General features: G+C 46.6%; 1 protein-coding gene across 2 annotated transcripts in view; it reads left to right on the plus strand.

The window, feature by feature from the left end:
• Window positions 1–25,540, plus strand: part of TMEM184A (transmembrane protein 184A) — a 426,102-nt gene that overhangs the window by 365,223 nt on the left and 35,339 nt on the right. For both annotated transcript variants that reach the window (XM_069647636.1, XM_069647637.1), the window contains exon 8: window positions 13,366–13,563. In XM_069647636.1, coding sequence (XP_069503737.1) covers window positions 13,366–13,563 — 198 coding nt within the window. The remainder of the gene's footprint in view (window positions 1–13,365; window positions 13,564–25,540) is intronic.

Raw genomic sequence — 25,540 nt, forward strand, 5'->3', positions numbered from 1 at the left:
TCTGTGTCCCCTTTTGCTGAACACTTATTTTATACTCCACTTCTTCATATATTCCCAGTACTAGTTAAGATAGCACTATGCGGCGCCGCCTTCCACCCCCTTTCGGAGCTAGGTTCCCGTCACTTTTATCTCTTATTCACCTCTTAATCCTAATGGCCATATGCAAAGAAAAAGCAAGGAAAATTTAAGATGATCTTTAGTAGATCTGCGTACCCCCTCTTCGTTTCCTGTCCTACACTTCACTCCCCGCTCCCCTTAAGATCGCTCGCACTCAGTACTCACGTGCCCGTCTTGAACCGATACTCTCCGAAACTGGGTCCGTCCAGGCAGTGTCGCCGTCAGCTCAACAGTCAGCCCCGGCTCCGGCGAGCGGTACTCAAAGGGGATTTTTCAACCGGGATCCCGTACACCCTCTCTATTGAGTGCGCACTTCTTAGTGTACCGGTCGCCGTTGGCGGGCAGCCTCCCGGAGCCGGCTCACCGCGCGTATCCCTTTTCGACCGGAGATTCTCGTGCCAAACGGGGACGGTTAGAAGGAGTTTAGGAAGAAATAAAAATCACGCTATCGGGGTCACCACTGAAAGCAAGCGTCCCCAAACAGCACGATCCTCCCCGCAATGAGAGACAATGAAGGACTCTCCCAAAATGGGAATAAGGCCAAGACAGAGTGCGGGTGAGCGTAAATGGGAGTTTATCGATCAGAATTGGGCATGCAAAGAACTCTGCAAACTCCGAGAGCGCTCTGTCTGACAATAGCAAAGACAGGCGTATATATTTACAAAAAACGTCATCAAAACCTACATACTAGAGGGGGCACAAGTTCATTGGGATTGGGTGGCGACGACTAACTATAGGTGCTGCTGCGGTGTGGTTGGTCTTGGCTGGAGGACGTCACTGGTCACCCTCGTGGGTTGGGCTGGGCCTGGCAGGTCGGCTTGAGTTCATCCGGGCGGTGTTGGTGTGCTGAGGCGGCCTGTGGCAGAGATGAATGCCTTCCCTGACTTACTTGCCCTCTGCCATGCACCCCGCAGTCATTCAGTCATTTACAGTTCTATTCTCTTTAGTAAATCTTTCAATAGGTTAATGCAACACAGGAGGAATGCACCTTGTGAGGGGTCTGGAGATAATATATCGAGGCCTGGTTACTTGTGATCTGTTGACCGGGACCGTAGGTCGCGGGGCTAAGCTTCGGGGACTGGGGCGGGTGGTACAGGTCTTTCTGTCTTGTTAGAAGTGGTTATAGATGTTTCGCTGTGTGTCGTCAAAGTGTTGGGTGTCCTGATTGCACAGGGCCATAAGTCTGAGACAGTCCGGTGGGTTGTGGGGTTTACAAGGGGGCGCTTGAGTCTAAACTAAGGTTTACTGCTACGCTGTAAATAATGCAGGTGGCTGGCCGCGGCCTTGGGTGCTGCAGTGGGGTTACAAGTCTTTGAAGCAGCTCCAGTCAGGTCGGGGGAGGCGTGATAGCACAGAGCGGGGCTCTGTTCTTATGTCTTGGCAGCCTTCTGAGGGAGGGAGGGGGATACATCGAGACCTTGTACGCTTTCACAAAGGTATCTCCCTCGTGTGTTGCCAAATATAGGTAAAGACATCGCGAACATTTGAATACTTTCTATAATACTTATTTAAAATCACTTCAAAACATGCATTTAACCTTGGCTGGGTGCGTTTCCATTATACCCAGTCCGAGCACCATTTTTGTACATTATATTCTAGCAGCTACAGTGTTTTAGTTACATGCATATACATTTGCAGTAAATGAGGTAGTGGTTAGATCAGTGGAGTACATAGAAAACGATCCGCCCCTGTACGTGACGGTGGTAGCATATGAGGGGCTCAGACATTCACACATGATAAGTGCACTCTTGCGCATTCTTGACATGAGTTCATAGTATAGTTGCATCCGCTTTCTCGCGTACTCTAGCAGCATTAGTTTTAGTTATGGCGCGAAACCATGTGAGGCAGGCTGCCCAGTGATACACGCAACGAACAGATCCCTGGAGCGTCCCTTTATCATTAGCATCCACCTGTAATAGTGCAGGCTCGCTATAGCTTATATCATGGGAGCATACTCTCTCATTTTAATACATTCTACAGGCGTGTATATTTTGTGGAAGAAAGAAATAATGCAAGAGGACTTGACATTCATATATACATATATATGTAAAGACTGTCTGCCATCAGAGGACCATTTTTGCTGTTCATTTCATCGTTCAGGCCTGCTGGCTGGGTCATGCTGATAGTGATGGTACACAGCGGGAGGTGAACTGTTACAATGTTAGCGTATTGCGCTAGCTCATGTCCGTCTTGTTCGTGGGAACGTGCTCGCAGCGGATCTGCCAGGGTGCTGCGGCAACAGGGATGTTCTCCAAGGGTGGGGGCCGCGCTACAGTGCGCTGAGCTCACACCATCTTTACCGGGCAGAGAATGGTTTTTGGGCCTAACTAAATTTGTGTTGTAATCAATACATGTGGGCATTCGATACATGTGGGCAATGTCTCCAGTGGGTGAGCCCTCCACCACCTGGGCCCGGGTGGCATGAGGGAACGCCCAATGGGCCATAGCCCTCACCTGGGGAAGAAACGCAGGCGAGAGGGGTCTCCTGGACCAGTCCTCCCCTACACTATGTCCCTTCCTCCTGAGTGGCTGTTGGGTGGAAACGCCATATATGGATTTGGGGCTGCCTCCTGTCAGACTGACTGGAGCCTTCCTAGCTGTTGTGGGTACACCCTAGGGGTGAGACCTGTGTGAATGGAGTCTGAAGTGTACTCCCATTCTCTCTTGTGGGTGTCTGGTTTCTCTGTGTGGGACAAAATTACTGAGACAGCCCTGCAGTGTAGTGTGCTGAAAGGCTGGGTACTTGCCACAATCCCCATTCTTTAAGAGTGTCTGGATGGAGTGGATTGCCTAAATGACTATGACCCTGATTGGCTGCCTGCCTGCATGAATGCCCTTCTCTTTGATTACCTGACTGAGCCTGGCTCAGATAGAGTGAAGGGGAACAGATGTGTATATCTGGGCACCTCCCACTTACCAATTTGTTCAGAAGCTGAAGTCGAAGCTGAAGCAAAAAGCTGTTCTTTGAGGCCCAGCTGGAGAAGTCTGCTGCTGAAATTTCTTGAAGTAATCTGAAAGCTTTCGTGTCTCCCAAGGATTGATCCAGAGAGGACCTGCAAAGGAGACCTCTCCCCGAGCTACGAGGGACCATCGTGCAAAACTGGTGCTCTTCATCAAAGTATCCTGGAAGCCAGTCCTGTTTGCCTACCGTCCAGAGAAGGGGTCTTTGAAGTCCAGAAGAGGATTGCTGGAGATCTTGAGCCAGAGAAGTCCATTGTTGTTGCCCTAGGTCCAGAGGATCGTTTTGTGACTGCTGGAAGCCGTTGCTGCCTACTGCCCAGAAGAGGGGGTACCCTGGCATAGTGCTACTGTAACGTGGAGCTGCAAAAGTTCCAAACTGCCTAAGAACATTTCAAAGGACATCCTTGCCATCATCCCAGACACTTTTTCCTGCCGGAGAGAGTCCAGAGTCGCTGTAAGCAGAGGAAGGTCCATTGGTGTGTTTCCTGCCACCAGAAACTAAGACATCCCGAGGGTCCAGACTTTGTGAAGGTCCGGCATCCACTCCAGTGGTTGAGTCCAGGTTGCCAGAAGCCATCCAGAGGTTTGTGTTGCGGCTTCAGCACCGAATAATTGAAAGTCAGAAAGTCAGAAAACGGTGAGATTCTGAAACCAGACGCCAAAAGTGACCTATGCACCCATCGCCGCCAGAAGTCCTCGAAGGGTCCCAGGGGTGTTACTTTCATCTGCCAAGCCTTTAAGGAGCCCACAGCAAGTTTCATCTTCACAGGACTTCTACAGTCGGAGAAATCATTGACAAAAGGAAAGCACCATGAAGAGCCATACTGCTGCACTTCAGGAAGACTTTGGTTCCTTTTTTTTTCTTGGACTCAGCATCCCAATGGATCCATCCTTGGAGGGAATCGCTGAGTAAAGCTGAGAAACTCAGCCACTTCGCCTTCCAAGGCACCAAAGGTACTGTGATGAGGAAGAGCATCTTCTAGCCTCAGGAGTCTTGCAGGGGTCCCAGATTTGTATTGTATCCTGCTCTCCTGTGGCCTCTCGTGTACTTTGAGGTGGCATTACCTTTTAAAAGAAAGCACAAAGTTATTGAACATTATTGGACTGGGCTGTAGGAGACAACATAAGTTACTCCCTAACTTTTCCTTTACAGGGCAGAGTGGGGTGAAGTGGGGGGGGGGGGGTTCTCATTCTGAATGACCTGTCCTCTGCCACTGTGCATAACTAACCTGCTTTCTTCCCTAATCTATGCTGTCATACCTCCCTTAAGAATTCACCTGCCCATTTAAAACTGTATTTCTGCATTTCTTACTGAATTCAAGTGTTGTGTAGTACCACATGGATTGTATATATATTTACAGTTTTACAAAGTGTTATTATTTGTGTATATATTCCTGAACCCTTATTTTATATAAAGAAGCTGTGTCATCACCTATCGTAGTGTGTGGACATTCCTTTTGGGGGGCTTTGGGGAAACACTCTACTTAAGAACCTGCCTGCATCACCTCCTGAAAGCTTAAGCCTGATTGCTCGTCCATTGCTACCCAATTGAAAGCCTTGCTGTTGTGTTCTGTGCCTTTAATCTACAATATAGAGAGCAGAAGTACAGATACACCCTCCCCCCTCCAGTCTTTGCAGTACCTGAGTACCAGGTAATCTTATTTCTCCGATTTTTAAATTTGCATACCTGTCATCTCCCTAACACCTTGATCATGTATCCAATCCTTAAAGGCATATAGGATTTTATGATAATTTCCAATATTCTCCACTATATCTAACAAAGTACATTGATGATATATTTTCTCTGAAGTATATATAAAACCAAGACTGGACCTGTGTTCCTTTTAGTCCAGGTAACCTCTCCTTCTAAGTCCCGCATAAAGTTTTCATCAAGCCGATGCATGTTCCAATTATTCAAGTGTACTTGACTAGCATCTCCCCCGGCAAAGAGCTGGAACTGGTATTTAGAAATTATGGAAGAGGGTCTAACAGGCGGCACTGAGTCCCATAAACAATTCAAATTAAAATCCCCCATAAGTTTATCTCCAGATGTCTACCGCTCTACATTTAAACAAAAACCCTTCCAGATCTAAGAATTTGTCCAAAGTCCTATCTGATACGGTCCAATAAATATTGATGATTAAGATATGGCTCCTTCCAATTTTCATAGACTTTTCCAAAGCCAATAAACACAAAATGATGTTTGAAAAGATGCAGGCCTCTCGCAGTTAGTAATCCAACAGTCGCTCTCAGCCGCTGGACTACTTGTTGCTTGTTGAGGGACAGTAAAATATCCACCCAGGGTAAAATGTACCATTGAAAATGTTTCCCATAGGCAAATAATCACACAATCTTCATAGATGTTTTTGATCTCTGTACCTCCCAGAAAATGTTTGTGACCACGGGTGTTCAGGAGAGTGTTGTACACCTGCTGCCAATATTCAAAACTTGGCCTGAGGGGCTGCTTACTAGAGACCCCTTTATTAATCCTCCCGGGTAACCTAGCCCAGTCTAAGGAGTTTCTATCTAAAGCTACCAATTAAACTTTACAAGCTCCTTCACTCCCTTGTTTGCAAGTAATACGTTTTTGCTCTATCAAGGGGGAAGCTGAGGGACACAAGTTTGTTTCATTATGGTAGCTATCTGGACCACAAATCACAAACCCCTGCTGTCTCAGGTCATTGACTGCCGTTAATACAAAAAGATGAACAATATTAGAAGGAATGTCCAATTCCACTACATCTAATCGCACAGATATGTCTTTTGTAGAAGCTTGATTTAAAGTTAATGTGTCTTCACTACAGAACACACTTCCTTACTAAAATAAGCCTGGATTCTGGAAGCCTCTGTTGATCCTGATTAGGTGTAGATGGGGTCTGAGAATTCAATGCCACCACATAACTAACTCTGCGGGGTTAATTGCTTGCTGACCATCTGTCTATCAAGCTTCATTTATCATGTTTGTCCTGCCCATACTTCTATTCTCCTCCTGGGCCCTACACAGTACTGAAAGTATTCAATCGGGATGAAGACGACTCTACTCTCTGGCCAGTTTGCGTACTAATGTCCATATTTTTAACAGTCTCCAAGTCAGTATTTGTCACCAAATCCATCCTTAGTGCCTTACCTTTCCTCTTCCTTTTCCTCTTATTCTTGATAACTTGAAACTCCTCAGCGGTTTTTATTTCCCTTATTATCTCTAGCATTTCTTTACTCCCTTTATCTCTAAAGATGGAATAAAGCTGGAGACTCATATTGCCTTTCTCCTTTGTCTACAGAGAACGTAACAATGTACGGGATGAATTCTTGCATAATTTGTTTCCATAGTTTTAGATTTTTTTTCCAAAAAGTTTTTATTGACATTTTCATTGTTACAACAATCTTTAAGCTCCCCCCAACAATTCCTCCCAATCCCCCTTCCCATTTCAGTGCAGTCTTCTCTTTTACATTACATGAAAGCACCTTAATCCCCTTTTCCAATTGACTTCTCTCTCTCTCATCTGCTTTGCCTTCCTCGCCACTTGCAGGGGATGGTCCTCATACCAGCCCCAGGAGTTGTGCCTTCCTTGGACACCAGGCCCGCTTGTGGTCCTTCATAAGAAATTGCAAGACCAAGCCCCAATCTGTCAGGAATTTCGCATGACTCCCCATCCCCCTGATCTCGTAGGTAACTTTTTCCATTACGACAAAGTTCCACATTTTGCCCACCCACTCATGATCAGTCGCTGGTTCTCTTCCATTTATGCGCCACCGCTAGAGCGCTCGCAATCACCAGAATGACGTAGACCGTCCACTGGGCTTTCTTGGCCAGGTTTTCCAGCCCCAATATGAACATACCCACCTTAGGCTTTTTCTCCAACCCCAGAATGCCCTTGACGGCTTCCTGGATCATGTCCCAGAATTTCCCTATTGCAGGGCAGCCCACCAAATGTGCATCCAGGTTCCTTCCTCCCCAAAACCCCTCCAACATATCCCTGAGGTCTTCGGGTACATTTTCTTCAGTCTGCTGGGGGTGAGGTGCTACTGAAACATCAGTTTCAACCATATTTTTTTGGATGTGCAGCGAGTGTGCCAGCCTAAGGATGTTCGTCCATAGGGAGGGCCAGTGCTCTTGCTTGATCCCCTGCCCTGCTTCCCTCTCCCAATTCGCCATGAACTTTCTTGCCCCTTCTTCCTCCCCCTCTCTGATCAGCCTGTATAGGTCCCGTACTAGATGTATGTCCCCTGACCTGGTTGTCTCGTATCTTTCAAACGGGGTTAGTGATCACGTCGCTGCAATCTTATTTCCAAAACTTAATGCCCAATGCGTCATCTGGGCATATTGGAATCTTGTCTCTTCCCCCACTCCAAAGTCGCTTTTACAGTTGATGAATGATTTTTATCTCCCCTCCCCCCCACCTCGAATAGATCCCGTAGTTTGTTGCACCCCCCTTCCTGCCATTTCTCGAACCACCTCCCATCCCGCCCCGGAGTGTATTGTGGGTTCCTAAATATACGAATGAGCGGCGAAGGAAATGTGGTTATTTTAGAATATTTTATAACCTCATCCCACGTGTCTCCCATCAGGGCTTCTAGTGTGCTGCAGTACATGTTATGGGGTCTGTCATCTCTGGGTAGCCATAGGGCTTCCGCTATGTTAGGGTTCACAACCGCTTTATCCATCTCTCTCCACCAGTTCGCCTTATCTCTCGACAAGTCCCTTATCTAGGATGCCCAATAATATGCAATGAGATCTAAACTTCCCAAGCCCCCTTTAGACCTGGGCAATTGCATCAATTTGCGAGGGATTCTCGGTTTCTTTCGAGCCCAAATGAACGATTGAATGTGTTTCTGTAGTGCCCTAAAGTATGATTTCAGTATCTTAATGGGCAGAGCTATGAACGCATAAAGCAGCTTCTGCTGTACTGTCATATTTATGGCATTTATCTAGCCCAACCAGGATTTTGATAAAGGGCACCATCTATTCAGTGTCTTTTTATGGATTCAAGAAGGGGGGGTAGTTGGCCTCAAATAGTTGTTCCACAGTTTTGGTGAGGAATATCCCCAAGTATTACAGTTTGTTCTTAGCCCACGTGTGCTGTGATCTGGCCCTTACCTCCCCTTTCCCCTCACCTGTCAGCTGCAGACCTAAAACCTCTGATTTGCTCATTTATTTTCAACCCCGCCTCCTGCCCGAATTTAGTAAGTTCCCTGTCTGCCGCCTCCAGTGACTTCCCCCGCATTGGTTAACGTCAGCAGCATGTTGTCTGCAAATGCTGCAACCTTGTTCTTCCCCCCCCTCCCCCGAAAGGAACCCCCTCAATTTCAAAATTGGACCTGATCCTGCTTTGGACGGGTTCTAAGTATATGGCGTGCAAGAGAGGGGATAGGGGGCACCCTTGCTTTGTGTCCTTAGTGACCATAACCGAGTCTGTCAGTTCGCCATTAATTAGTAGCCTCAGGGACAGCGTTTTGTAATTAGCCGCTTTCTTTGAAATAAAGGGTTCCTCCATTCCCATCTTGCTTAGTGTACTCAACAGAAATTGCCATTCAACTCCATTGAACGCTTTTTCAGTGTCCAAGGTCATTATCACTGCTGTCGTCCGACTTTATTTACCTTCTCTATGATGTGTGCTACCCTCCTAGTATTATCGTGGGTCTGTCTTCCCTTAATGAAGCCTGATTGGTCGGGGTCGATCAGCCTAGGAAGGAGCGAGTCCAATTGGGACGCCAAGATCTTTGTGTATAACGTGGCATCCGTGTTGATGAGAGCAATTGGTCTATAAGAGCTGCACTGGGTCTGGTCCTTCCTTTAGGCAAGAGAATCACTTTTGCCTCTTCCATTGACAGTGTTATTCCCCCGTCCCTCCCAAATCTGTTAAATAGTGCTGCAGGGCCAGTATCTCTGCGTGGGCTTTATAAAATTCAGTTGTGAAGCCGCCGGGCCTGGGGCTTTCAGTGGGGGGGGAGCACTATAGCCCTTGTCACCTCATCTCTAGATATCTCTTTCTCCAATATCTCCCCCTCTTGTCATTATCTTTGGTAGCTGGCAGCTCTCTAGGTACCCTCCGATACAGTCCCATCTGAATTTTCTGACATATACACCTTCCCGTAGAACTCATGAATTCCCTCTTGATGGAAGCGATATCTGACCTTTCTTCCCCCTTAGCTGTCCTTATTTTTAGGATGGTCCTCTTTTTACTCCCCCCGCCCCTTGAGCAACCTAGCCAATAGTCTATCCACTTTATTGCCCCTTGCATAGTATTTCTGTTTAAGATGTACTAGCGCCCTTTCTGCTCTTCGTGTTGTTAGCGTGTCCAAATGGCCTCTCACTGCCATGTATTCCTTCAGCACTCTCCTCTTGCCCTGAAGTCTGCTCCCAGTCATGTTCCTGGAGTCCTCCCCCAGCAGCCTGTTGCTATTGACCGATCCTCCTCCAGCGTCTGTGCGCCCTGGCCGCTTCGTTTGTGATCCGTCTATGCACCTTCTCCTTGGCCCAACGCCTCCAGGGCCCTCCCTATGTCTTTCAGGCCACGGCGCGACCTCTCCACCGGGGTGGCCTTGTTCACTTGCTCGCCTACTCCCTGGCCCGAATGTAGTGCGGCCACATCTGCCCCGCAACTCTCTCGCCTGCCCCTCTCTTTTTCACAGCTCGCCACACGCCACGGTTCCTAGCACTCGTGAACCCCGGTTTCGTTGCCGGGGGACTGCCTCGGCCTGCGCTTCTCATAGGATGCCAAATCACACTTGGGGAGGGAGATTTAGCACGAATGTATTCAATATTACGGCGGTGTGGGCTGGGAAGCACCTTGTCACTGTGTTCCCAGAACGGCGCCCATCTTGGAATCCCCAGTTTTAGATTTTTAGATTCTTTTTTTCAAACCTTCCTTGGTTGGGTGCAATCGACTGGGAGTCTAGAATTACAATCACTGTTTCTTTTGGAGAGGAGGACAAGTTAATTTGTAATTCTTCAGCTCTCTCACAGGGTTGCACACTCAACCTAGCAAATTCTTGAATAACTGTGGCCAACTGTGGGGTATCAGAAGCCATACTGAAATCAAAGCAATTTAATTCTTGCCTAGGAGTTTGCGGCACCTCTATGGGTTGTGATGACTTGTCTAAAGATTGTTCTCTCAAACGTGCGGCACATTCATCCAACTTAATATCCAGCCCCACAAAATGCATTGTATGTTATTTTACTTAGTCTTTTAACAACTCAAATACCTTTACCAAAGAGTTGAGTATGAAGTTTAGCGCTGCCAATGATTGGGCAGTTATCTGTTGTGGCGCAGAGTGGGTTTCAACAAATATACTTGAAGAGTCAGATGAAGACACAGACGAGTCTATAGGTGGCAATGACCCGTTTGGACATAAAGTTCTAAAGTTCACTGGTGTCATCGAAAGGGGCACAAACGAGGTAACATCTTCTGATAGCACTACATTGTCAACCTGCTGAGCCGGATGGCTGTTGGCACAGTCTGTTATGTTTCCATTCCCAACAGGCGTTGCTGGCCTTAGCGGCGGGCGATATGCCCATAAACGAGTTTGCAACGGTATTAGGTCCCCACAATAACACTCGTCAGACGAAAATAAATCGGTTATATTTGTTGTATGTTGGTAGAAGTAATCGTCTAGTCTGTGTGGGCACTGGGATATGGGTCCAGGTAACGCGAGAGTGGTCGTCCATTCTACTAACCCCCAATCTCTTGCTTTGCCAACAACGTTGACCCATCAAGTAGTAGGCACACTCTGTGGAACTGAGGTCGTGGAACAGCTGTTTCCGACACTACTTAATGCTAGTATATTTAACACTCTTTAAAATAAAAATAAAATAAAGTCAAGCCCGTCATGTAGCTTCCTTGACTCCACCCAATTCTCCTCCCCTTTCGCTCCCCTTATTCTCCCTATTGGAGTCTCGGATTCATTTGTTTCTATGGCCAGCACTGCCAGGCTCCCCTTGTAGGAATCTGCAAAGGCGAAATTTTATTTTTAGGCTCAGTAACGAGAGAGGGGTAAGATTGAGAGGAAGAAATTGGTAACGAGTTGGAGATCTACTGGTCACTTAAGTGTATTGCTCGATATGCAGGTAGTCTCGCACTAAACGCCTAGTAAATGCATGCTGTTGAAGCAAGAGAGGCACACGTGCCTGGAGTGCATGGTCTTAACGTCAGGCAACAGCACTGTGCGTTTTCTATAGTCTGGCCTCTACGTGTTCCCCTTTGGATAATCCGCGCCATATGCTGTGCACTGCTGCTAGGCACTGCACGTTGGTGGTTCACTTCCGAAACAGAATGCAAGTTTCTGAGTCGATGCGAGGGGCCACCTGTGTTACTTTGCTTTTTCTGCTTCACACCCCGACCCTGTGGCTGGAATATAACACGCCAAAATTGCTCCCTCCACCCCAGCTACCCCCTTACCTCATATTACCCTCCACAATGTGCATAGTACTCCATTGCTTCCTACCTCGGCTTGCGTTATAGAACACGAAATGCCAAATACAGCACAAGTAGTGGAGGTTGGTCTTGGTGCCTTGGTAGATTTGGGGTCCCTTGCTTCTTTTGTAATTGAACAGGGATTCACCAGTTTCCATTGGGTTGGAAAGTGAGTCACTGTGGGCCGCTGCTAAGGCATTATGGAGATGGACAGAATGCAGTGATGTTTTGGAGCCAGTTGATGGAGAATGCCGTTTTTCAGGAGTAATGGCATGGTCGGCTGGTATGCAGCCAAAAGATAACCTCAAAACATCCCCTAATTCATTAAGAAATAATGTATTCTGCTGTCCATGTAAAACCCATATGTTCTAGATCCATTAAGGTTTTAGACGAGCAACATGTCAGCTGCGTGTAGGGTAGGATACGTTGTTAAAATAAGCTGTAACAGTACTGGTGACGTGTGCTTTTTACTTGATTCTTGCTTTGGAAATAGACTGGGCTTCAGCACTTGAAAAGGGCAAAAATATTCTAGAATGTGTACCTTGCAATTTCTCATCGAAATTGGGGAGATGCCTGTTTTAACCAAATGCAATACCTGAGAGAACATTTCGAAGAGGAAATAGAAGTTGAGGTAATGTTGGTTGTGGTTGGGTACCACTGAAAACTGAATCATGTGAAAAACATAAGTTTATTTGCAGTAAGCTGAAACCCAGGGCACAGAAAACTGCGTATATGGTTGTCCTCCCATAGCCTTGCATGGGGTACATATTCAGACAATGTGGCTCATCGAAGAGATCCAGAGTATTGTATTTGGCACATTCTCAAAATTGGGAGAACCCGAATGATGAGATGTTTAGGAAGTGAGAGAAAATCCAATATGACACACAAGCTTCAACAGAAGTTATTTTGAGCATAGCAAGTAGTTTGGCGTGCACAGACTAGTAATTATTTAAACCTATTATCGAAGTCCTTCATCATTTTATCATACTTGCCAACATTCTGTGACCAAAAAGATGTAGAATTGTTCTCAAGTTTCAAAAATAATACTTAGCATAACAAGTACATCACAGGAAATTACACAACATACATTGTTGCCACCACTGGAGCATTCCAAAATGCACAACCCATCAAACAGCACAACATGGAAAGATGCTCAAATGTATAATTGTGAGTGGTAAGTTAACACCGTATTCAATTACCTAACTTCTCAGAAATAATCACACAGAGCTGGCCGGCAGCATTTGCCACTGCTCGTAGCAGCATCCCAGGCAGTACATATTTATTCCTGCAGTGCAGGTTGAACACCGAACAACATGGAGACTGATACCCTCCTCAGTCTGATATTCAGATGGTGTGTGATGGTGATACACTCTGCCATTTGTCTTCACTGGTGGTTAACCTAAGGTCTTTCCTGGCAAGAGTGCAGGGCAGAGTCATGTAGCTGTCAGGTCAGTGGATTGATCTGAGCCCATCACTCAAATGTATCACTTACCCGCCCACCGGACAGATTAACTGCCTTAGAGTCACATAAATGATCTGCCCCTGTAAAAAACAGTGGGGTCTGTCACCCAAATCTGTAGGCGGTAGGACTGCTTAAAAGGCCGTAGCCTACTGCCTAAATCAGTAGGGTTGGCAAGTATGCTTTATTACACGCTTCACTCCAGTAACTGTGATGTATCTATCAACCGTCTGTAGTGTGGTATCGGTAGCCCCTATTTCTCACAGCACCAGTGAAATTTAAGTTGTTAGCCAACTAATTTGTGCTGTAGCCACTAGCCAGGCACACTCTACAAGCTCACATGTCATTGTTATTTACTGACTCCTTCTCTGGCCCTATTGACTCTTCCTTATTTTCTGTGTGTGCTTATCCATGCAGGGATGCTGCTGGCCATCCTTGAGAGGTGTGGCGTGATACCTGAAGTCCAGATAATCAATGGAAACCTTGTTGGTGCTGGGACGGTGGCGGCTGGATACCAGAACTTCATCATATGCATTGAGATGTTGTTTGCTGCCATTACTTTGCGTTATGCCTTCACGTGCCAGGTGTACAGGGAGAAAAAGGAGAATGCACCAAGTAAGTTCGCATTCACTACATCGGGAAAATGTTGATGCTCGTGGAGGGCGGGGACGTATCATAATGTGCTGGACTAAGCATGCTATCTGCCCGTGAATCTGTACGATACTCGTACATTTGCCACAGAGAACTGGGGCAGAGTGTTTAATCCCCTTCCACCCCGTAAGCGGCTTAGTGCCGCAAATACCCCTGTAACCCCACCTAGATTGAATTTTCATAAGGGAAGAGATTGTGGAATCCGTAGGGATTCATGTGTATTCCCTCTGCCATGGCGTACGGCATTTCTGATTGTTTTGGGGACTGGGTGTGCTTAAGGCATGCAAATAAACCAGGAACCACCCTGCCTTAAGAACACCCCCTCCCTAAAACAATCAACTTTGCACAGAGATGACCCCTTATACACACGTGTTTATGCTAGTGATTCACTCCTTAAAGTGATCCCCTATGTATCTCTCATGGGGCCATGGCAGATGGGGCCAGATTTGGAAAGTCTATTGTCCTGTAACGACCCCTCTAATCTTTTAGAATCTTTCAGGCTGTTAACTGCCCCGTCTTACTAAACACCACAGACTTTTATCAGGAGAAAGTTTGATCCTACCTTTCCTCAATCCTAATGTTTCCCTCCGGATAGAATATCTGCAACTTTAGTCTGGGTGTCGCATGGAAACCTGAGTCTGAGGATGGCGCGGGTGACTGGCGACTGCGCTGACTTTGTCACCTACTGTATTCTTGAGTGTGTATATAAGGTTTCAATACAAGGAACCCGAGATCTGAGCGCATTCTTCTCCAGCAGAAATAACTGCATAGCCAGCTGATCTGTTTACATTCTCTTTTTTTTGGAAAAGGCTACTTACTATATGTCACTCCCGGCACATAAAAGCCTGGAAGGGACAGTGGTACCCAAGGAGGAGATATTACTGTGACCCTTGGCTGGGAACTATCGAAAAGTAGAGTGCGGCTCAAGGAGCCACATAGACTTAAATTAGCTTTTAAAGCGCTTTTTTTGATGACTCACAAATCTAACGTTGTTAATTCATGCATATATTAGGACATCGCAGCAAAAACAATATACATGAGGCAATGGCTAAAATAAAAAAAGGTTTGTCTGGTAGGTTTCTTGTCCGAGTAAGGTTTGATATCAACTAGGCACCTACGCCGAAAATATTGAAAACCTCCCACACCATAATCACCCTAGACACAAGTGGCAAAGGCTTTGGCGGCATGCTAATTCAGATAAAAGAAGGCCAAGAGGCGCCATTCAGTTTGCTTCCTGCGCCTTTCGTGGACTGGAACTACTCTGCAGTAAATGGAGAAGCCCCAGCACTACATAAGTGTTGAAGACATTTTAAGACCTTGATCTGGGGCCTTCTGGTGACTGTCAGAATGGACGATAAAGCATTAATTCACTTGTTTGGTACAAAGGACATCTCCACTTTGTCTCGAAGAATTTGCTGATTTGATGGTAGAAATTGTGACATACATTGCCAAGGTGACCTATGTACTGAGTGAAATAAGATCAACCCAACAATGCACCACGTGAAGATCCCTAGGATTCCATGGTAGCAGCCATCCTCCTATGCATCAGAAAATTGGAGGGGATGGAAGCAGTAATAATTACTGTGACGTCAGTAAGTTAAACTCTGGTCCCAAGGAAGGATGAGAGGCCATGAAGCAAGACTTCCCAGGGAATGCCCAAGCCTTCTCTGAGATCAGACTGTCGCTTCTGCATCATGATGTAAGATCGGCTTATGCCTCAAATATGCCTACGGTCAAAAGTCATGGTGTTGGCAAACAAATGACACCTCGTAAGAAGGATGACCAAGCAGCGGATCCAACAGAAGTGCTGCTGGCCAGGCATGTTGAAGGGTGTTGATCTGGTGTGTGACTGCCAATCGTGCAAGTGGAGTGGCAAATCAAAGAAACCATCCACTCTTCCCTTGCAAGCAGTCTAAATTACCAATGCTGTGTGCATGAAAGTATCCCTGGACATCGTAGGCCCTTTTGAAACCCTGGAGTAGGTGAAAGTCCACATACTTGTTATAATGAATTATAAAGTAATTACATTTCTCACAACAATCTTAGATTAGATAGGCATTCCTGAATAGATGGTATCAGAAAATGGCATACCATTTTCTCTTAAGATGTGGAGACATTTTTATAGATCACTATCTGCAGTCGCTGCACAGCACTGTAGCATCTGGCAAAGTAAGGGTCTGGTTGAGGGGAGCGCATGAACCGCTTCATGAAAAGATCTATTCAGTTAGCATTTGGTATTTCCTTATGAAGGAGATGAATCATGTGGCAGGTTCTGAATGTACACACTCATGCCACATACTTGCACTGGGGCAGTGGGGCGGGGGGTGGGGGAGACTGAACCTTTCTTACTATTGAGGGGAGGAATCTAGCAGTTGCCTCAACCCCTCGTGGATAACCAGTTGAAGTCCGTATGAAGGAAGTCCTTGACTGAGTAAACTGCAGAACTCGTGCAAAAGATGCTTTGATCAGAAGGAAATTACAATCGACCCCACTGGAGGTAGGGGACTGGGTTGAGGGGAAAGGACATGGACTGGGTTGACGGGAAAGGACATGTCATGTGCTGAAGGGCCACGCACAACCATGCAGTAGGTATAGAGCAATTATGGCCTGAAATCCCCATTAGCAAGACATTTGGCCAACAGTTTAAACAAGTGAGATCAGGCATACGTTCTGTCAGACTAAGGTGACGTGGATATAACCGCTCATTTTTTTTAAAGAATTCTTCCAACTGTTGAGACTGAGCCTGCTTGACAATTTCTGGCAGGTTCCGGCACTGGCAGTAAGACTTTTGTGGCTATGTATTTGTCGTCCATTTTCTGTTCATTACATATATGCATAGATTGTGTATCTCGATAGCCCTGTGCCCCCTCACAGTACAGTCTTACAAACCTGTGTTTGGGTCCAAGCAGGGCGCAAAGCATGAGGGTTATGGTTTCTGACCAATGTATACTTCCAGGCCTGGCTACTCATGGCCATATCACCCCTTGTTCTCCTGGTGTTTGTCATAGAATGCCATCAACACTACACATATCCATCTAGTTTAGTATCTGCTCATAGTTCATGAAAGGACAAGTCACACTCCTACATAGTACCACCAACCCCCTGTTGCTCAACACTACCAACACTTTTACCTCCAGGTTGTTTCCAATTATATTCCCGACTTCCTAGTTCTTTCACGTACTAGGTTCGAGTTGGGTTGATCATAAAAAAGGCTATCTTTTTTTTTTCTTTGCTTTCTCAGAGCGGACTTAATCGGCCTACAAATAGGCATTGAACCCCTTTTCAGCAGGGTATTTAAGCCTCGGAGTTTCACTCCCTTCTCACCCACCACACTTCTTCCTTGTCATCCACTGTTTGTCCCACTCACCCGAACTCTGCCTCCTTGGGTTACCCAGTCCTGCTGTGTACCCATCCCTGACTCTTTAAATTAAGTTAATCTCCTACCCGGCCCCATGCCCGAACAGTTTACCCACTCACCTGCTTGCACCTTCTGTGCCCTCCTCTTCTGTGTTGGTGGGCTTCTGTGAGCCGCATTTCCTATGTGGCCTCTTTGGTTGGCAGTACAGGAAACGTCCACAGACCTTTTAAATGTACTTTTTATTAAATATTACATATCCAATGCCCTCACAAGGTCCACCTTTTCCCCTGCTGGGGAGCCTAGGGAGACCGCCTGGGCCAGGGATTCAATGTAACACTTATTTGCCCATCAGTCACTGAACCCTGGGAGAGATCTGGGTAGGGGTTAGGGGTGAGATGTGTGTACTCGGAGTGGTGAATGTTGAAAGCCCTTTAGTTAGGCTTCGTTAGTATGTATTGGAGGCAAAAACATCCCAATGTATTTGTAGTTCCAAATACATCCAGAAAGCACCAAGAGGATTCATGAAGCTACATAACCTTCAATCCTATGCAGTAATTTTTTTCCTTTATCTCTGGGTTCCTCATCACCATTGTACCTCCCGTTGCACCTCCTGTTGCACAAGATGGACAAGGCCACATCCTACTGTCCCCGCTGGCTGTGGTTAAGATCTCGCTCTGGAGCATTCTGAGCGCATGAGGGGTTTTAATTGCCAGTGGTCTTCCTAGTTAAGTGTTTGGGAACATTTCACAAAAATTATTAAAGAACTCAGATTTGCGGAATTCAGGTTACTCTACTGCTGAAAGCCGGCATTCATTTACATTGTTACTTTAACACCATATGATTTTCTGCTCCCTCGCCCCAGTGAGTATATTGTTTGTTTTTCATAGCTTTGTATTTGCGCAACCAAGCCTGAACGCAGTAAACCTGATGGGGCCTAGAAGCTTCTTCGGTGCAGATGATCTCGATGGGTGCTTGATTGCCATTGAATACGTTTCTGTATCTCGCTTTGACTGCAGCCTCACTTAATTCTCCTGGCGAGAGATTGGAGATTGAGCTGGATCCAACTGTTTTTTACCTAGAAACAATTTTTGCACCAGGCCTGGGGCAAGGGTTACTTTGCTAGAAATTCTTCTAGCTGTTCATTTCCACAATAAGGCGACCAATTTGCATTTCATCCCCGCTTTTCTTTATTTATTAGAATTTCCATGTTGCCATCTACAATCTTCACAGGACAATACCTGCAGCAAAATAGATGTCCATCATGGAGTGTTGTATTTGAGTTTTTGTGTGATTTATTAGTTACTAGCAATGTGCAAATGTGACCAGTGTATCCCAAGTCTTCAGCTGTTTTGAGTCACCAATTACTGTGTTTTCTTGTGAACCAATAGAGCAATTGAACAAAAGAAAGCGGACTTGCATACATCATTTAACCCAGTGTAGGAGTCTTCCCAAAATTGCTAGCGATATCCCTGCCTTGTTGTCCTGCTTTTTCTCCACAAACCTGGCCCATCCTCCCATCTTGCCGACGTATTCACTAGGAAATGATTGGGAAGTCACTCCCTAGCCCATAGGATGTATTGTACTCCGTTCTCCAGATAATATTTACTTCCCAAAAGTTGGGAGTAAGATGATTAATTAGGGATATTATAAGCGTTGTCATTTTTTAACTGAAATGTTTGTGTAATAATTATTTCTTTGCACATAAATATTCATGAACATTTTTTTTTTAAAAAACAGGTTTACTTCATCTTATCAGGTAGTTATAATGGTAGTTTCTTCCTGTGATGCAACATGCACAATGTATCCAAGCATATCCATGGAGCTGTGAGGGTGAAAGCAGGGGCCCCAGATTCTACATGTCTTTTTCTTATTTTTTGTTGAGAGTATTTTTACTCCCTGTTTTTATTTTTTTGGGAGTATTTGCCTATTTTTAGGGAGTAAACGTGGCAGATACACCCCTTATCTGCAGTGCTGATTGTACTATACTTTTATCCCCTTTTCTACAGGATTGGATATTTCATGGATTTACATCGTCATGCTGGGAACCCTCAGTAACACTGATGCAGCTTTACATTTTTAAACTGTCACTTTAGTGCTCTAGTACTCATTGTGGGTCATACTGCATGGTACGTCAGAAGCAGGAGTTGCACACAAAGGTGGCATTTTGGCTAAAGACGTTTATTTTAAATAACAAAAACAACACTTAACTTTCCCTGGCTCTAAAGGGAAATCCATACCTAAAGTACAGATAATTGGGTGCTCATCGTCAGGGTGAATGTCCAACCAAAATAAGTAATCTGTCCCAAAAATCCTTTTCTGTCCCTACCACTAAACGAAAGAAATAACTAAGAAAGAAAGGTCAGGATGATGACTCCCTCCTGCTGAGATAGTGCACCACAAACATGGAACAATTAACTAGAAAATGGTGCAATTGAAGAGCCTGGAGAATGACTCCATCTCCTGGTTGATCAAGTTTCAGCTGTGATGAGTCCCTAATACTGTTGGTAATTCATTCTTCTGGTCTTGAACTTCCTTTCAGGCTTGACTCTGTGTTCTGTTGCTTTAGTGTCTGATTTAACAACCAGGAGAATGACTCCATTCTCCTAGTACAACGTAGTCGCTCTTGAAGATCAAACAATATTTTTCAAGCTCCTTTCAAACTCCTTTTAGGGTGAACTTAAACTCCTCCTTTTCCTGGTTTCTCCCTCAATGAGGAGGCTTAGTTACTCTGCCTTTTTGAAATTGAATGTCTCTCAAACAAGCACTGAGATTCAGAGGGTCATTAGGACTAGACAGACCAGTCTTTATGTGATCTTCTTTCTGACTTAGTGGTGATTCTTAAGGTAGGGAGGCCAATCTGATTGCTTCTTATGTCTTTCTCTCTTATAACACACTCACGGTGAAGGGAATCGCTCCCAGTGTATTTGATATGTTTCTATTATCCCAGTCTCTCTGAGGAGGGAGATCACTACCATAGCTTCTCACATTGGCTTTACATTCACCGCCCCCACTGATACAAGAGAGATCCTTCTTATTCTTATTCACACAAAGCGCTTTGTTGGTAGTTGGAGATGAGGGCGATTACTCCTGTGGTTTACCAGACTTAGAATATTTCTGTATTTATCACTGAGACAAGGGACATTACCCGCCCCCGGACGCTCTCCCCTTTTCGTAGCTTTGGCTTGACTACTGGGACGAGGGAGATGGCTTTGGATGCTGCTCTTGGGTGGATCTACTCCTTTATTGCATCTCTAGTTTTCCCCGTTACCTGCGTTTGTAGCGGGACATGTCACCAGTTCCTCCAGGGACAGTGGATCACCATTCCAGTCTCCTTTCCTGATTTCCTCGCTCTCGCATCCCGTGGCGACTCCACAGGCCGCTCTGCAGTTCACCAGTGCGGCGCCGTTCTTGGACCAGCTAGTCCACCTCCACAAGGTTGTGCTCTAGCACCTTGAAGCGTCTCTTGTGCTAGATGGAATTACCAATGAAAGATCTCAGACCCAATAACAGAATCAAAGTAATACTTTATTCTTATTTTAATAAAGCAGGGTACACTGACAAACATAGGCTGTCGCGCACACACACACGCGCACACGCCCCCACACACACGCCCCCACAAACACACACACGCCCCCACACACACGCCCCCACACACACACACACGCCCCCAAAAACACGCCCCCCCACACACACACATGCCCCCACACACGCCCCCCCGCACACACACGCCCCCACACACACACGCCCCCACACACACACGCCCCCACACACACACGCCCCCACACACACGCCCCCACACACACACACACACACCCCCACACACACACACACCCCCACACACACACACACGCCCCCACACACACGCCCCCACACACACACCCACACACACACACACACCCCCCCCACACACACACCCCCCCCACACACACGCCCCCCCCACACACACACGCCCCCACACACACACGCCCCCACACACACACACACACACACACACACACACACACACACACCCCCCCCCCCCCACATACCCACCTCATGACTCTTCACGCTGGTCTGTTTCTGAGGTAATGAGAATGAATCTTCACACGAGCCGGCGTCCATTTTCCAATCATGGCTGTCCTTGCCACGTTATATATTCCTCTATAGCAAGCTTCTATTTGTCTCATCTACCATACATTGCTGCGTATTTACACATATTCCACAATTTACTTCATCTTCTTTTTGCATACATGATTACTTTACACTTTCAAACATGTTTCTCTTGTCGCTTCAGTTACATCATCATACTTAACGATTCTTAGATCATTTCAGCATATTTTCGTATATCTTCTTCATGACATCACTCTGCTTTTCTCAGAGGCCACTCAGCATTCCATAATATCCATTGGTGCTTGAAGACATCCGTCCACTCTCTCAACGTGTGGATACATTCGATATGGTTTGAGAGATGGTATGCACTCAGCTAACACTCAATGCGGTAAAGGGACAAAACAGAGGGTCTCACATGCAACTCTTCTCCTGCTGTTCCAATATGTTCCTCTACAAGGTCACACAACTGTTTCCAACTTCAGTCTTCCTGGTAAGCCCTCACTCAGTCGGGCTGCAGGTGACTTCCTCGGTTTACCCCTGGCGTCCTCCGCGGTACTCGTCAGCTTCCTCAGCGTTCATTCTTCTCGCCAATTTCTGATCTGCCGGGCATTCAAGCTGCACACCTGGTGCTTTTCATTTAGGTAGTCCTTCATCTCTTTTTATACAAATAGGCTGGGTCGTCCCCAGCATAAGGTCACATTCCTTTCCCCTGTTTCCTTTGGCCCATCTTTATTCTTCCTAGTGGCCTCCTTGGGCCTCATTACGTGTATGGCTGTCCCGAAACAAGGGTTTCCGGAACGCCAAACTGTGAATCTGCCGGCAGGGGACCTGCTTGGGAGTTCAGGCCCCTACCAGCAGTGTTTTCACTGAAGCACTGTTGGCAATGTTGGGGGACTCCACGGAAATGGGGATTTACCATTTCCGCTGCCTGCTATGATATCCCGGTGGCACCCGGAAGTCAGGCGGTGGAAACTGTTATAGGGTTGCCTGTAACCCACCACTTACTGGTGGGTTTTGCCGGCAACCCCGTAATGAGGGCCCTTGTCTCAGTACTTAGTGGGTGAACACTCCATATGCTTCCTCAAGTGCTTTTTCTCATTTCAATATCGCCAGGAACGACTTGTAAGCACCCTGGATTTTTATTGATTTTACTGTGCTCAACCTCGAATACATATAGGTTGAATAATTAAAGTACATAACAGTAGTGCTTTCATATGAGCTGATAAATTGAGGTCTTGAAGTTTCAGGGATGCAAGAGTAAGGGGGTTCCTGAACAGAATGGAAGTTCCTGACCCCAGAAGAGGAGTATCTCCCTGTGAGGTCCTCCTGCTTCTTATCATCCCTAAGGGGATTATTGGGTAGCAGCCTCACCTCTCTAGCCTTCCAGGTAAGGGCTATCCTCTGGGGAGAAGTGGCAAGTTCTCGTGTATCGTCACACTGACCACAGCCAATTGGGAGGTCCCCTTAGCACCCCACCCCTGGTGGCCATCTTCAGATTTTCTTACTTTACTTTAAGTGCTGGGAGTCCTCGATAAATCTCTCTTCAGATATTCGATTTTGCCTATTTTTTAATATTTTTTGACATACTGTTATATGGTTTGGTGCTGCATCGCTTCCTGCCGGCTGGTGTGAACGTTTGGCCCATTCCATCACCACTGGGGTTGCTGCATTTTTTTCCATCCCATTTTGAGGCCTTCAGGAGTCCGTGGACATAATGGCACATGGAAATGAAAAGCCTGTTTAAGGCCTTCTCGACTTGTCTTAAGTACGTGTATATCGATGGTACAAAGAACACCTTCATCAGCAACTTCATCATGAAAGCACTCTTCAGAGAAGCGATTTCCATCCATCACTGTTGTGCCTCTGTCTACGCCATCCTCATCAACGGCTCATGGTCAGTCCAAGTCCTCTTCGTTGACGACTGCAACACCTGTCATCTCGTCGATTACTCCATTGACCACCTTGTCTATAGTCAAATTGTTGAAGACCGAATTACAGTGTGCGTCTAAACACACTACGCCAGCTACCTCATCATCTCGACACCAAGCGCATCTTCTTCGTCCACAATGCCTGCTCAGAGGCCCTTGGTTTCCTCTTTTCCAAAGGGAGTTTCTGTGGACAGGGATGTCCTGTCAGCATTGTTTTGCCTCCCAAGGCTACTCATACTCGGCAACTGTTTTCACTGGCTCCATGTGCACTGCCTGCAGTCGCCTGTCTGACCATAGCTCCTCCTGAACACCTGTTACAGCAGGGTGTTGAATCTGATATGGAGGCACTGAGGAAGTATTATCCAACGACGAAGATGCTGTGCCTTCCCTTGCAGACATGCCGCCACCGGCTGTGCCGAAGCAAGGTCCTGCTCAACCTTCTCCAGTTTCACCTGTCCCAGTGGGCATGCTTTCTGGGCTCTCAACACACACACGCCCACACCTCCCCGGCTCTTGTAGCTCCTATGCCCTTGGGATCAAGGGACGTGTCTATGGACATCCTGTCCGGTCTACAGACACTGGTTTCGGACCTCCAGCAATGGCTCCCAGCTCCACCATTGCCTTCTCCAGCACAGCCCTGTGTTTCCTGCAAAGAAAGGGTTGGCTCCTCCACCACCCCCCGGACCTCCTCCTGGCACTCGGTTTTGCCACCAGTTGCCCTCACAGATATGGACAACGATGACTATCCAACAGATGGTTTTCCACACACTCGTGCTACAGATGAGTTTGAGGATCTGGTTACAGGTGATGGTGAGCCAGCAGATCTACCTACAAGACATTCCGCTCATTTCATGCCCTCATGTCGCGAGCGTCAAAGCTTTTTGATCTCCTTCCCCCGGAGCAGAAGGACTAATCCTATATATCAGAGGTGGGAATCTGTCAGAAATTCGATGATGGCCATTCCAGTGCTAGAAGACATTTGGGAGGACAGCTTCTAGTAATGGTAAATCCCTTCTCAGCACTATCCAAGGAGGACCACTTTGAGAAGAAGTACAAGATCCCAGATTCTGCACCCAAATGCCTATGCACACAACCGTGCCCGGACACAGTTATCTTAGCCAACTTCCGAAAGTGCTCAGCCAATCCTTCATCCCCTTGTATTGTACCTCGAGACAATGAAGGCAAATGACTATACGCGTTTGGAAAGAGGGCCCTCTCTACAGCCACTACCACCATCAAAGTGATAATTCACTAGCAATCCTCTACCACAACAACCGCAAGCTGGGATTCAATCTGGGCCCGATCCTGGATTTTTTTCCGGACAATAAACTAGATGAGGCACTCGCTGCTGCATGAGGCGGAAGCTGCATCAGATCATGCCGTCAGTATTGCTGTCGGCATCTCGGATACGGGATTCCGCCTAGTGGGTAACGGTGCAGTGTTACGACGTCGATGTTGGCTTGAAGCCACCAACTTCCAGCTGGAACCTAACTCGGGGAGCCCCTTTTCACCCTCCTGCACACCTGGTAACCGTTACGATGGATGCCTCCCTTGCCGGTTGGGGTGCTCACACAAGAGAATTCCACGCCAAAGGCCTGTGGTTACCCAGAGAAAAAGCCCTACACATCAGTGTCCTAAAGCTGAGGGCAGTGTTCTAGGCCCTGAAGCCCTTTAAGCCACATTTGCAGAACCGTGTGGTGCATATCTTCATGGACAACACCACCATATTTTATATTCGCAAGGAAGGCAGGACTCGTTCTCCGATTCTGTCTGCAGTGGCACAGGCACTGTGGATGTGGGCACTGGCACACATGTTCCTACTTTCAGGAATCCACATAACTATAGGAGATTCACTCCACAGTTACCCCAGGTCCTGGGAAAAATAGGAACTTCACTGAGGCAGAATTTTCCACCTCTTCTCCACGTGTGGGTCATCCGGTAATCAATCTGTTCACCACAGCGATCAACAGGAAGTGTACCAGCGAGCAGGTTTCCGCAAGAGGAAAGCCTGGGGGGACGCATTTTCGTTTCCATGCGACAGACTGTTTATGCTTTTCCCCAATCCCTCTGCTTCCTTGGGTTCTCAGTGCACTCAAAAAGAGCTGCTGCACGAGGATCCTGGTAGCCCCGGCTTGGCCGTGCCGAAGTTGGTACTTAGACTTGCTTCACCTGTTGGTGGCTCCCTGCTTCTCCAGCATTAGATCTTTCCTAGATTCACATGCTGTGAATATTCCCTGTCAGGCTGGGAATCCTCGGTAACAGAGCAGTTTTAACTTCAACTGAAAACTTCAGTCACTTTTGTGCTGTATCATAGTAATTTTTGGTCATAATGCTCACAGCCAATAGGAAAACCTCCCTCAACTCTTCACCTGTCGGCCATCTTCAGATTTTTTTACCGCATGTTACTTTAGGGAGTCCTCCAAAAGGATCTCTTCAACATTTCTACAAATACATTTGAAATTTGACATCTTTTCCTTGAAAAATATATTTTTTTGACGTCTACTCGAAGACTGGCTTTGGTGGTGACAGTGCTACCTCCGTGGGCCGTTCCCACCACCGGTAATCT

Source organism: Ambystoma mexicanum, chromosome 2q (assembly GCF_040938575.1).
Source record: "Ambystoma mexicanum isolate Mex_15411 chromosome 2q, UKY_AmexF1_1, whole genome shotgun sequence".
Classification (NCBI taxonomy): Eukaryota; Metazoa; Chordata; class Amphibia; order Caudata; family Ambystomatidae; genus Ambystoma; species Ambystoma mexicanum.